The 15,050-nt window shown below is 40.6% G+C and overlaps 1 protein-coding gene across 8 annotated transcripts in view; it reads right to left on the minus strand.

Moving 5' to 3' along the window:
* Positions 1 to 15,050, minus strand: part of GBF1 (golgi brefeldin A resistant guanine nucleotide exchange factor 1) — a 187,512-nt gene that overhangs the window by 29,907 nt on the left and 142,555 nt on the right. For all 8 annotated transcript variants that reach the window (XM_075841619.1, XM_075841620.1, XM_075841617.1 and 5 more), the window contains 7 exons: positions 13,164 to 13,400; positions 11,396 to 11,489; positions 10,739 to 10,915; positions 10,088 to 10,152; positions 6,005 to 6,128; positions 3,405 to 3,476; positions 2,442 to 2,536 (listed from right to left, as the gene is read on the minus strand). In XM_075841619.1, the coding sequence (XP_075697734.1) occupies positions 2,442 to 2,536; positions 3,405 to 3,476; positions 6,005 to 6,128; positions 10,088 to 10,152; positions 10,739 to 10,915; positions 11,396 to 11,489; positions 13,164 to 13,400 (864 nt within the window). The remainder of the gene's footprint in view (positions 1 to 2,441; positions 2,537 to 3,404; positions 3,477 to 6,004; positions 6,129 to 10,087; positions 10,153 to 10,738; positions 10,916 to 11,395; positions 11,490 to 13,163; positions 13,401 to 15,050) is intronic.

A 15,050-nucleotide genomic window follows, 5' to 3' on the forward strand; every position in this document is an offset into this window, starting at 1 on the left:
AGGGGCGGCGCCCCCCTCTCTATAATGACTCAGATGGTGCGGTCGCGATTGATCGCAGCATTTGAGGGGTTAAACTGCCAGGAACAGCGCGATCGCTGTTCCTGGCTGTTGGCTGTAGAACACAGCCAACACCCGCAGGGTATGGAGAGCACTCATCGAGTGAGCGCGCTCCATACTTCTCCCCCTGCACCTTGACGTAAGTGTACGTCAAGGTCCGTTAAGGGGTTAACGACCAATCAATATTTTTTTTATTTTTCCATCGTCACATTCAAAGTGCTATACATTTTTTATTTTCCCATCTACATGGTTGTATTTGGACTTGTTTTTTGCGAGATGAGTTGTATTTTTCAATGGCACCATTTTGGGGTATGTCGAATTTTTTGATTGGTTTTGTTTTTTTTCTGTATACCTTTATTAATAATTCTTATTTCACATTAATTATTTTTTCAGTCCCACTAGGGATTTCACCGTGCGATCTATTATACTTAATATACCAAAGAACTATTATATCAGTATAAAACAGACAGGCAATCTATTAGGAGGTGTCTCTGGCGCGGCCTAATAGGCATATAGGCGGGGCAGGCCTGGGGGCCCTTCTTAGGCCCCTGGCTGCCATGGCACCGCATTGGCAGGCCGATCGCATTGGCGGGCTGCCGATCGGTGACAGAGGGAGCTCCCTCCCTCTGTAAACTACTCAGATGCAGCGGTCACTTTTGACTGCAGCATTTGAAAGGTTAAACGGCCGCGATCGTACGCTACCGTTGGAGCAGGAGCCCGGCTGTCATAAGACAGCCGAGCACCAGCTCCAGTCTGCACGGGACACCCTAGAATAAAGCCACTTAATGAACGCCATGAAAAGGCGTATCAACGGACATTAAGGGGTTAAATGTCTCTCAATGGGAGTTTAACAACCAAAACATTAAAAAAAACGCACAGTGTGAAGCCAGCCAAAGTGTCTCCCCCATAGACACATTTTATACAATTGATCCCGGGATAGACTGTTTCTGAATTAAACATATTTTCCCGTTTCTCTGAAACAGCCTAGTCTTGGTTTAGGTACTACTGATTAACTCTATACAACAGTCTATGTAGATGTCAGATTATTCAGGTATCCAAAAATAGTGAGTACACATAACCACCAAAAACAAAAAAAAACACAAAACCTTGTGAAGCACCCCATTAAGACATTTTGAGGTAATGGGGGAGGTCCCACGATTAGGACTGGATGACCCCTCGTGTCCACTGAAATTAATTATGCAGTGTAATCATTTTTCTGCAGCAGAAATGACGATTCAGCAGTGGATTCCAGCAATGTGTCCCCCCTTCTGATCAGCTAGCAAAGCCATTCCATTTTGACTATATTATTTTAACTAAAATCAATCTCAAAATAAGCTAAGGGCTGTCCAGAAGAAAAAAACTTGGCTGCTTTCTTTCAAAAACAGCACCACACCTATCCATGGGTTATGTCTGGTATTGCAGCTCCGCTCCATAGAAATGAATGAGGATGAGCTGCACCACCACACACAACCTGTAGACAGGAGTGGCAATAATCTTGAAAGGCGGCAGCCGTATTTTTCTAATATTGGACAACCCTTTCAATCCCTTGCCGACATCCGCAGCGAATATAGTTGACAGCACAATACACTGCAATACAGAAGTATTGCAGTGTATTGTACAAGCAATCAAGTTCACATCACCTACTAGGACTACAAAAAAAAACAAAAAACAAAAAAAAAAAAGACTTCAAGAATATATTTCAAACAAATATTAAAAGTCAAAAAATCTCTTTTCCCATTTATTATGTAAAATATAAACAATAAAAAGAATGTAAACATAATTAGCATTGCCACATCCTTAATGTTTCAAACTATTAAAATATAGCATTTAACACACACGGTTAACGGCGTAATTATTTTTTTTAAAGTTAAAGTATCGTTTTTTTTGGTCAACTCCCCTCCCTAATTTTTTTTTTTTAGAATAAGTGATCAAAATGTCATATGTACTTGCTTGTCAATCTCTCCCCTGAAAAATCCTGGGTGAATCGAGGAGCAAACACATCAGGAGGACAGGGGCAAATTAGGGACAGGTATAGGGCCGCTCTTTTCAGGGAAATTGCTCTATTTCTCGAGACGGGTAACATTAGGAAACTGAATAGGTTTATTTTTTGGTCATCTTTGCTCCCACAGGAGTGTTTTCCTTCCATGTAGAATGCGTGAACCACGGTTTACAGTATATATCCAAAGTTCGCTGAAATGACGGTAGAAACCGAATATTTTGTTTATTCTATTATAATTATTGTGACAAGTTGGACTTTTTAGATAACAATTTATTGTACGTCATGTTTTAGCACTACACTTGCCAGTGACAATAATGCGGAGGTTAAGAATATCTGTAAGCATACAATCAGAAAATCACTTGTTTACATCAACGGTTTTTATCACCTGTTTTCAAGGACAATTCGGAGCAGCATTTCAAGGCAGAAGGCGGCATCTTCCTCATCATATGTCTCTTCATCAGGGGTCACAGATATCAGTGCCTAAATAAAGAGCAAATTCCACATGAGAACCCACCTGAGATGTAACCAGTCTAATCCTCTTATTTATAAGGTGAATACAAATGATTAGATTTCAATTACAATAAGGATCTGCTTTTCGCAAGCCCAGGGCAGTAGTGATCCATCTTTGCTGAGCGAACACCGCAACATTAGCCACACATGTTCGGATATTACTGCCCGCTCCTTTGATCAACCGTTTTTGGCGTGTGTGATGAGCGCCACTGATAAACAGAAATACAATATGATGTACATTTCACAAGCAGTGTTAATAGAGAATGGAAGGATCAAACCCTGTTGGATCGGCAGCAAATGATTGTGGCTTGCCTTGCAACTTTCTACGGACAAGCTGGTAAGAGGTGCAAAGCTGGGTCAAGTAAAAGAAGGAGATATATATATAAATAAATGTATTATTGGGGTGACACGAGGAATGTCTCCTAGCAGTTCAGATCCATTTTTGGTCTCTGGGGTGCAGCAGTATTATAGTATTGAAGCTAGATTTTTAGGCCAGCTTCTAAACATACTAGAAAAATGACAACTACTTCTCAACAAGAAATGTTGTCAATGTAGTGGTCCCATTCCTTGTCAAACTGATTTATCTCCATGTGTACTGTAACATGGGAATACATGGCAGAAACCCTCTGGCAACAGTAGTCGTTTTCATGCAAAATTTCAGTTACAAAAAGGATGATCTTCAACAAGGAAAATTTTTTTGTGGTTAAGATTAAGATATAAAACAGAGTGATGTCATATCCGTTTAAAAAAACAAAAAAACAAACAAAAAAAACCCAGCTATAGCTAGCATGACAAACACTCAGCAAATACGTAGGGGATGCAGGACTTCTTTCCTTACCTTCATAAGCTCCTGCAGAGACTCTAATTGGAGGAACTTGCTCTCAGTGATAAGTTTTTCTGGATCACACAGCTATAATAAAGACAAAGCAATCGGAATAAGCAGCAGTCCAGAAGAAAAAGTATTTGGTGAAAAAGTCAAGAGTGTCCCTGTGGCTGCTATATGCCAGTATACCGCAATAAAAAGGCAATGAATAGCATATTAGAATATGTTATTCCATACACTAGAATCCAGGAAAAAATAAAATAAATGTATACCTTGCAGTATACTTTTTTTAACATGGGAGCCTTTGGCTATGTTCACACTGAGTATTTTGGGGGAGGAATATCTGCCTCAAAATTCCGTTTGGAACTTTGAGGCAGATATTCCTCTCCCTGCACGCCGATTTTCGCGGCAATTATCGTGCCGTTTTTCGCCCGCGGCCATTGAGCGCCGCGGGCATAAAACAGCGAGATATACGCTTTCTCCTGCCTCCCATTGAAGTCAATGGGAGGTCGGAGGCGGAAGCGCCCGAAGATAGGGCATGTCGCTTCTTTTTCCCACGTTTTACTGCTCGCGGGAAAAAGACGCCGACGCCTCCCATTGAAATCAATGGGAGGCGTTCTCGGGCCGTTTCTGACGAGTTTTGCGACGCGGTTTCCGCGTCAAAAAACTCGGCAAAATACCCCGTGTGAACATAGCCTTAGGGTGACGGGTGCCACTTTAACCTATTGGTGACCGACAATACATATTTTCACGGCGGCCTTATTCTGATGCATATGCCTTTTACTAGCTCTGCATTAGAATAAAGCATCGACGCCAGGAGCAGTTAAAACTTCCTATTCTCAGATACCAGAGGTAGCTGAGGACTTTGGGCAGCGCTGCTCGAGCTTGCGGATTGAAATCCGCCCGTTTAACCCCTTAGATGTGGCGCTCATCAGCGATCGCCGCATCTAAGTGGTTTTGGAGGGAGGGGGCTCCCTCATACCCCACCGGCACGCCAGCAATGCGATCGCAGAGTGCTGGTGTCTTCTTGTAACAAAGGCCACAGGTCTGCCTGTAGTGGATGCCCGTTAGGCCTAACACGCGCCTGTCCGTTTTACACTGACAGACAATAATACATTGCAATACAGAAGTGTTGCAGTGTATTATAAAATCGATCAAATAATCGCAAAAAAAAAAGTTTAAAAAAGAATTTAATAAAGTTTATAATTAATAAATAAATAAATGTAAAGTAAAATAATCAATTTCTCCCCCTTACAAAATGCTTTATTATGGAAAAAAAAAAAAAAAAAGTTCCACATATTTGGTGTCCCCACGTCCATAACGACCCGAACTATCAAGATATTACGCTATTTAACGCCCATGGCGAACGTCGTAAAAAATAAAAATAAAAAACAATGCAAGAATTGCTGTTTTCTGTTCATCCTGCCCTATAAAAAAAAATGTGATAAAAAGTGATCAAAAAGTCGCATTTACTCCAGAGTGTTACCAATAAAGACTACAAGTCGTCCCGCAAAAGAAAAGCCCTCATACAACTTCATCGGCAGAAAAATAAAAAGAAATGATGGCTCTTCAAATATGGAGATACAAAAACCAAATCATTTTGAAAAAGTATATCTGTGTAAAAGTAGCAAAACATAAAAAAAATAATATAAATTTGGTATCGTCACAATCGGAACGATCCGCCGAATAAAGTTATTACGTGATTTTTACCACATGGTAAACGGTGTCAATTTAGGACGCAAAAAAAGAGTGGTGAAATCACTGGGATGTGTTCGATTCGCCCCAAAAAGTGTTAAACTGTAGCTAAACGTTTGACAAACTTCTGACATGTCATAGTGCCATGTCAGAAGTTTGGATTGGTGGGGGTCCGAGCACGGAGACCCCCACCAATCGCTAGAACGAAGCAGCTGAAGCGCTCGTGTGATTGGTGGGGGTCTCAGGGCTCGGACCCCCACCAATCCAAACTTCAAAAGGTTTAGCTACACTTTAATAAAAGTTAAATCAATAAATTATATGTACTCCAAAAATGGTGCTATACAAAAACACAACATATTCCGCAAAAAAAAAAAAAAAAGTCCTTATACAACTATGTTGACGCAAAAATTAAAGTTATAGCTCTTTCAATGAGACGGAAAAACATAAAAAATAGCTTGGTCATTAAGGCCTAAAATAGGCTGGTCACTAAGGGGTTAAAAGATCAATTAGCTGTATACATCATGAGATTTTCATGACCTATACATTAAACGGATGCCATAATAGCCTATGGTTAATGGATGCCACTGAATCAGTCACAGACTCCGTTTAACGTATGTGTTGGGAGAATTTCCTGGAGTTCATGTTTATTTTATAGCAAAAATGTGGTGTGAATGGGGCCTATGAATGAAAATCAAAGAGTGTACCATGGAAGGCAAAGAACACCAAATTGGTGTCTGAAATACGTCAACCGGCAGTCAATAGCGGTCATTTCTCCAAGCCAAGCACAGGTAGGTAGGATAGATTATTAAATTATACCTGAAACTAAGTGATCTTATACTTTGACTGCTATTCAGAATTGAGTAACCAAACCTAGGACTTGTTGCTAGAGCCCCTTTATTTATTGCTACAGAGTAAATTACCTTAATACATTCTAAAGCCATCTTCTTTGCTTCCTGGTTTTCGGTAGAAGGTCCTCTTAGACTGGACTGCTCTGTGCCACTGAGGGTCAGCCAGCTGACAAAACTCAGGACTGTAGATTCCCCACTAAAGAAAAAAACAAACCGGCAGGTACGTATAGGAATGACTTCAGGTACAAACAGGAACAACGGCAGGTATATACAGGGATGATGGCTGAAGCAGCCATCATCCCTGCATAAAACCGCCCTCAGCCCTGCATACAACCCCCATCATCCCTGTATACAACAGTCATCATCCCTGTACATACCAACCATCATCCCTGCATAACCCCCTTCACATGCCAGCCATCATCCCATTATATGCCAGCCATCATCCATGTATATGCCAGCCATCATCCATGTATATGCCAGCCATCATCCATGTATATGCCAGCCATCATCCATGTACAGTGAAGGAAATAAGTATTTGATCCCTTGCTGATTTTGTAAGTTTGCCCACTGTCAAAGACATGAACAGTCTAGAATTTTTAGGCTAGGTTAATTTTACCAGTGAGAGATAGATTATATTAAAAAAAAAAGCAGAAAATCACATTGTCAAAATTATATATATTTATTTGCATTGTGCACAGAGAAATAAGTATTTGATCCCTTTTGGCAAACAATACTTGGTGGCAAAACCCTTGTTGGCAAGCACAGCAGTCAGACGTTTTTTGTAGTTGATGATGAGGTTTGCACACATGTTAGATGGAATTTTGGCCCACTCCTCTTTGCAGATCATCTGTAAATCATTAAGATTTCGAGGCTGTCGCTTGGCAACTCGGATCTTCAGCTCCCTCCATAAGTTTTCGATGGGATTAAGGTCTGGAGACTGGCTAGGCCACTCCATGACCTTAATGTGCTTCTTTTTTAGCCACTTCTTCGTTGCCTTGGCTGTATGTTTCGGGTCATTGTCGTGCTGGAAGACCCAGCCACGAGCCATTTTTAATGTCCTGGTGGAGGGAAGGAGGTTGTCACTCAGGATTTGACGGTACATGGCTCCATCCATTCTCCCATTGATGCGGTGAAGTAGTCCTGTGCCCTTAGCAGAGAAACACCCCCAAAACATAATGTTTCCACCTCCATGCTTGACAGTGGGGACGGTGTTCTTTGGGTCATAGGCAGCATTTCTCTTCCTCCAAACACGGCGAGTTGAGTTAATGCCAAAGAGCTCAATTTTAGTCTCATCTGACCACAGCACCTTCTCCAAATCACTCTCAGAATCATCCAGATGTTCATTTGCAAACTTCAGACAGGCCTGTACATGTGCCTTCTTGAGCAGGGGGACCTTGCGGGCACTGCAGGATTTTAATCCATTACGGCGTAATGTGTTACCAATGGTTTTCTTGGCGACTGTGGTCCCAGCTGCCTTGAGATCATAAACAAGTTCCCCCCGTGTAGTTTTCGGCTGAGCTCTCACCTTCCTCAGGATCAAGGATACCCCACGAGGTGAGATTTTGCATGGAGCCCCAGATCGATGTCGATTGACAGTCATTTTGTATATCTTCCATTTTCTTACTATTGCACCAACAGTTGTCTCCTTCTCACCCAGCGTCTTACTTATGGTTTTGTAGCCCATTCCAGCCTTGTGCACGTCTATAATCTTGTCCCTGACATCCTTAGAAAGCTCTTTGGTCTTGCCCATGTTGTAGAGGTTAGAGTCAGACTGATTAATTGAGTCTGTGGACAGGAGTCTTTTATACAGGTGACCATATAAGACAGCTGTCTTTAATGCAGGCACCAAGTTGATTTGGAGCGTGTAACTGGTCTGGAGGAGGCTGAACTCTTAATGGTTGGTAGGGGATCAAATACTTATTTCTCTGTGCACAATGCAAATATATATATATATATAATTTTGACTATGTGATTTTCAGTTTTTTTTTTTTTTATATAATCTATCTCTCACTGGTAAAATTAACCTAGCGTAAAAATAATAGACTGTTCATGACTTTGACAGTGGGCAAACTTACAAAATCAGCAAGGGATCAAATACTTATTTCCTTCACTGTATATGCAAGCCATCATCCATGTATATGCCAGCCATCATCCATGTATATGCCAGGGATGATGGCGGTTATATACGCTTTCATTTACTTTCAAAGAGGTCTGCAATACTTTCTAATGCAAACTCCTCTGTCAGATAAAATATTAAAGGCTATGTACACCTTCAAAGCGGGTTTTTTTATTTTTTTAAAAATGTCTTAGTGTGATTGGTGCAACTTTGTAATTACTTTTTTATTAAAAATTATTTTTACTTTTTGAGAACAGCTGCTTTGTATCCTGTATTCAGAGCTATATCGTGCGCGAAGACCTGAATCCGTCAGGTCCGTGGGTCTGACTAGTTCAGTGTCAGCGGGCCCTGCGTGTCGGACACGCAGGATCGAGCGGTTATTGATCACATCTAAGTTACAAACACATCTACGAGCATGCATGCACGAGGCCACAATGTCCAATTTAACCTTACTACGCATTGAGAGGGACATTGAAATTGACAAAGACAAGGTGGTTGGCAGATTTGCCAAAGTGAAGGAGAGGAAAATGGCACTGTAAGAAGTGAGTTTTGCTTGTATAAAGTTCACCTGATTTTAGGATTGGTTCGTTTATACAGTTTGATAAAATAGATCACATGATTTGAGTTTGAGCTAACGTGGACATCGATTTTGTGAGTAAATGTTTTTTAAATGTATTTTCTATTAGTTTATTAAAGGGAACTTGTCACCAGCATTTCACTTATTAAACTCTACTCACCCCTCGCTGGCCGCTGCTGTTAAAAGTTAATTCCCATTACCCCCTCTCCTAAACTCCTCCTACGACCGTAAATAACGATCTGCAAACATTTTGAGCATTTCATGGTAATAATCCGGTGTCCTTTTGTGCGCACACATCAGAACAGGACATCGATGCGCCAGCTAGTGATTGTGTGTGTGCTGGGGGAGGCGAGGAGCTGTCAATTATAAGGAAGGAGGCGGGGTTGTCGGAAAGGCTTGAAGAATGAAGATAGGACTCTTTTTAAATGAAGATATGACTCTTTAGCATACGGTGCAGGATCACTAAAAAAACCTGAATACTAAAAAGGTACAGAGCCGACTTAGAAGATAAAAATGATTTTTCACCCACTACCACCAGATATTGCTGGTTTAATCGGTGAAATGCTGATGACCGGTTCCCTTTAAACTGTTTTTCGATCTGCATTATAATACTTGCATGCTGTAGGCCTGACTGTGAATGTACTTCTAGCCGCTCACCTGCTCTGCTTCTGGGATTTGTATTTGATGAGGTTTGTGTGATGATTTAGAGCCGATGTTCTCCTTGCTTATATTTGGCTAATCTACGGCTTTCAAATATCAAGTTGGTTTGGATGTGTATCTCCTTTTGATATACCGCTGAGCTGGTATTACAGTGTGCGCTAAATTTCTATAGATTAGCATGCGTCTCTGATATTGAGATGGCTGCCGCTTCTTCTCCTGCTAATCATTCTTAATGTAATAATCCCCTTCTTTTCTACTGTTTTGCATAATGTAGTAGATAGTATTTAAACTAGGCTATACATGTGTAATGTACTTAAGCCAGCCTTTTATACTGTTCTCAAACTTTTATTCACCATGAATAATATAGGATGCGCCTCTGCTGTTGTAAACATGCATTGGGGGAGCCCACTGGGTTAGGGCACACTCAGGTCCCCCCCCTCCCCGTGCTAAACCCCTAGCTACGCCTCTGAATGGGTGCCATGTAATTCTATATTTCCCCTGCGTCGGCCGTCTGCAGCTTCCCCCGGGAATATGAGACAATCGGCAGGGGTTAAGGCAGCAGACTAGCAGCATCATTTTGATAAGGGGCTGTCCATTGTTTTCTTATTTAAGCAGTGCAAGAAAATAAACAGATGTTCTAGAAAACTGCAAAATGGTACCATTGAAAACAGTTTACCAAACAAACGGTACAGACCTTATTAGACAATTATTCCAGAAAAAAAAACAAAATTATTATCATATTCCACATATTAATTTGTAGAAAAGTATATGAATCTACATCCTTTTATTAAACTTCACGTACCGGTTTGCAGGAATTTCTTCCCGCTGAAGAGAAATCTTTCCATTGGGGTCAACAAAGTCTTCAACCTAAAGAAAACGGAGGTTAAAAAATTAGCACAAAGTTGATTTCCAACTATATATTTGTTTAAAAACACAAAAGTAATGGTGTATTTGTTAAATATAATGTTTTAATTTGCAATGTTATTTATTTAGTTTGTTAACTTTATTTCAATTATTTTTTACGCTTTTTAGTCCTATTAGGGGACACTTACGTTTAAACATTTTTTATAATGTTTCATCAAATGTCTATATTATAGTACATTATTATTGCCTGTGCAAGATATATCCTAACAGACTTTAATACTGGGCAGTCCTGGGTGCCTAACTAGGTCAGGCTGTCTGTATAAACCGGTCAGCATCGGTGATCCCAGGATGACGGGTCCCTTGGGCACCCATGCGACTGTGCTAGATCAAAAGTGCTTTACGAGTTAAGTGGCTGGAACATGAGATTTTAGACCCAAGCCATTAATACGGAGGGCAGATGTCAATCACAGCGGTCCTCACGATGACAACAGAGGCAGCACAATGGCAATTACCTCCTGCTTATGACATACATGTGCGTTAAGTTGTGGGGAGCGATTAATACAGTAATACATATATACAAACTGCTCACCTCAACCATAGCCTTAGGCAACAGCTCAGCGCGGAACAATTGCAACATTGAATCCATTATGTTTTTCCAGCCCTCGCGCAGAATATCTCCATGCCGGTGGGCAAGATGGAAAACAGTCTTGGCTGCAATCTGAGCCTTAGGGTTGCTCCCAAAAACAGTGGGCAGATTCTCTACAGCCTGAAAAAAACCCAAAAAAAAACAACTAAATGAGTCAAAAGAATTCAAAGCTAATTATGCAGTTATATTGTAAGTAACAAAGACCATCACATTATGTAGTCTGGCACTAATGATAAAAACCTTATGATAAATATATTGTGGTCCCACTAAAATAATTCAATCTAAATGGGTTGTAAAAACAAAAACTCCTCACTGTATATAAACATTCACAGAAACCACTCAACACCATGCAAAACTATCAGGTCTTCTTAGGACAAATTCACATGATGCATAGTACATGCAGATTTGATACTCGGATTTTAATCTACTGCCCCTGGTATTTTTACAAAAGCGTTAAGAGCATCTACCATATTGGCCGTCACTATTAAATGAACCTCTGATCATCTAATTGTTACTTTGTCTGTATATGTAATGTTAACAAAACACATCAGTTGCTCGCCAAAAACTACAGAAGTGAAAAAAAAACAACAACTATCTTACCTCACTACTCAGAGTTGTAAACTTGCAGAGAGAAATGATGAGATTGTCAAAAACGTCACTCAACCCATAGTGTGCAGATATCATTGCACATTTCCTAAAACAAAAGAATGTGAGAGAAAGGAATTGAGCGCACAAATCATAGAAAAACATAAAAAATAGGACACCAATGGCCACAAAAACCACTCATACCAGCTTTTAGGCTAATGTAGGCAAATCAACCTAAATCAGTCTCTAAATGCACCATTATATCAGTATTATTTACTAACTGAATGCAGGGGGAGGGAAGAGCAGGAAGCGTGTGTGGTGCAGCTTCAACCAATAGCATCAGAACACTGAATGTCAGCGAATGGGGCACTGTTTTAGTAAGTTCTCCTGTACAGTCCCGTAACATGCAGCCATTTTCTTGTTTCCTGTTACGTTAGGGACCTATAGTGTACAGAGACCTAGGAAACTTGCATTTAACAGACCATAATAAAAAAAATTATAAGTACCTGGTATGTTAAAGCATACCTAAACCTTTTAGGTTACTTTTCAGTATTAAGCGGTTATGTGTGTACATGAGGAATAGCACTATAACTAGACATAATAGGACTTGTATATGTCATTTATCGGCAGTTTTCTCCCACTGCAGGCTCTCTCTCTCTAAGGCCTTATTCACACAAGTGTTGAATACGTCCGTGTGATGGCCGTTAGAACAATGGCCGTCACACAGACGCATGATTTTCAATGGGGCCGTTGACACAGCCGTTGATTTATCGGACCATGTAAAGGGTCCGTTGAAAAATGGAACCTGTCCTATTATCTTTGGTTTTCAAAGATCCCTCCATAGGCTCAAGTCTATTACAGCTTTCTTTTACACTTGTATTATAAATTACATGTCGTGCAAAAAAAGTGTCATGTCCCCTCTTGCCGCATTTTACGCGTCCTGTATTTAATTGAATTCAATAAAAGGCAAAAAACACATGAAAAAAACGTCTAAATACACATCTCAAATTAAAGAGGCTCTGTCACCAGATTATAAGTGCCCTATCTCCTACATAATCTGATTGGTGCTGTAATGTAGATAACGGCAGTGGTTTTTATTTTGAAAAACGATCATTTTTTTAGCACGTTATGAAGAATTTTAGATTTATGCTAATTAGTTTCTTAATAGACAACTGGGCGTGTTTTTACTTTTTACCAACTGGCCGTTGTACAGAGGAGTGTATGACGCTGACCAATCAGTGACCAATCAGCGTCATACACTTCTCATTGTTCCAGCCCAGTTTCTTTCACTGCACAATCATGCTGGGCTGGAACAATGAGAAGTGTATGACGCTGATTGGTCACTGTTTGGTCAGCGTCATACACTCCTTTGTACAACGCCCAGTTGGTAAAAAGTAAAAACACGCCCAGTTGTCTATTAAGAACTAATTAGCATAAATCCAAACAAGCTCATAACTTGTCCAAAAATTATCGTTTTTCAAAATAAAAACCACTGCCGTTATCTACATTACAGCGCCAATCCGATTATGTAGGAGATAGGACACTTATAATGTGGTGACAGGGCGTCTTTAATTGAACAACAGCTTATAAAATGTGTATTATCTATTGTTTATTTTCAGTCTCCAAATTACACCCTTTGAACATAGCCTACAAGTAATCAAAAAGTAATATGTACCCCAAAATGGTGGCAATAAAAACTACAACTCACCCCACAACAAACAAGCCATCATACGCCTACGTTGACAGAAAAATAAAGTTATGTCTCTCTAACCTAAATAATTACCTGAATCCAGATATGGCTTTTTGAATGATCGTCTCTTCCATACTCTTGTCAAACACATATGACAAAGCAGCAATAGTTGGCCCCCAGGTCATAGTGAACAAATCATGGTCATAGCTTCCAGGCGTTACATGCAGGAAGATCCCTTCAGGTGTTGCACCTCTATGCAGCAGCACATTCCACATGTAATTCTCCTTGACCAGACCCGTTTGTTCCTCAGGCATTACTATTTCATCATTCCTGAAGAGAACAGGTGAAAAATAAACACTTCTAAACAGATGTTACCAGTTTTTGTTTGTGTAGAAACCGTGTACAAGAAGCGCCACACCTGGGTTGTGTCTGGTATTGCAGCTCAGCTCCATTGAAGTGAATGGGCCTGAGCTGCAATACCGCACACAACCTGTTTTTGGAAGAAAGAAGCCACGTTTTTCTAATCCTGGACAACCCCTGTAATGTTCGAATCAACGGGTTCTTGGTTAGATCGGATTCATGGAAAGTTGGCTAACAACTAATATGGCCACCGGTAGACCATATTTACAAGTGAAAATTTCCATTTTATGAAAGATTTCAATCTTTGCATTGAAATGGGTGAAATTCGAGAGATTTAGGACTGGTAATGCACGTGGAAGATTGTAGGGAGTCTTAAGGGCAATGTTTACTGTATGCAAAATAGCTCTCCTCCAGAAGGAGGAAATCGGTCTCTATAATGCCACCTATAGGTGACCGTTGGCGATTAACCCAAGTTATCTTTCCAGGCTCCATAAAAGGGTCAGACATTGACTTTAGGCGGCACGAGAGAGACCGTTTTCTTCGTTCTGGAGGAGAGCAACTTTGCAGGTTTTTCCAGTAACAAATATAGCTTGAATAACATTTGTAAACATATTATTATACCAATCCGACAACTTTTTTATTCTTAAGAGGAAATTCTATTAAAGTAACTGAGGACATTTCTTTCTAGTGCTCACATCCATTCATCTTAGATAACAACAGTCTATAATAAGCAAGCAGAACTATGTAAACAAAGTTATGCAGTATGGACGTTTAGGCTCCGTTCAGATATGGACGATCTTTAGCATTTTTTTTTCGGTGCGGATTCTGCACCAAATATTTCTTACGAAGTTCTGTAAAATACAGCTTTAAAAACCCACTGTGCCTGAACTTACCCTTGAGGTTTCCTGCTACAATTAATTCCAAACAGTACACGACATACATTAATCTATTTAATTAAAATTAGGCTGAATAAAAATATTCACAGGACTTCACGCAGCCTCCAAAGAACAAAGCAGATTTCTTTCTGGCAGCACTTCCTCAATACAATCAAGAGAGAGACTATGAAAAAGGTGGCACTTTAGTGGCATTATGCCTACGTACGCAAGACAGTAGTCTCTAGCTGCTCGCGAAGAATCGACTATTTGCACCAAGCGTAGTAAGGCAATCAGGGGCAGATTATAATGAGGGCAATCTGGGCAAGTGCCTAGGGCCCAAGGCTGCAAAGGGGGCCCAACAGCACTATAATTGACTGCGTGAAACGGATAACCAGGCAGGAACATTAGTTGCTTGCCCTGCCATTCAGCGCCTCTCAATAACACAAGCAGCGCGATGACATCATTGCGCCGCTTTCTTCATTGAAAAGCACTAAATGGCAGGGCAAAGATTATCCTTGCCCTGCTATTCAGCGATGCAAGTGGCGCGATGACGTGCTTGCATCATTGAAAGGCGCTGAATAGCAGAGCAAGGAACTAATGCAATTAAGTGGTTTTAAATGATGCAAGCGGCGCGATGACGTCATCGCGTCACTTGCATCGTTCAGCTCCAGCAGACTTGGTCAGACTAGGTCTGCGTTGCTAAAGTAAGGCGCAAGAGCGGATCTGGTGAGCAAAGGTTTTTTTT

This window comes from Rhinoderma darwinii, chromosome 11 (assembly GCF_050947455.1).
Source record: "Rhinoderma darwinii isolate aRhiDar2 chromosome 11, aRhiDar2.hap1, whole genome shotgun sequence".
Classification (NCBI taxonomy): domain Eukaryota; kingdom Metazoa; phylum Chordata; class Amphibia; order Anura; family Rhinodermatidae; genus Rhinoderma; species Rhinoderma darwinii.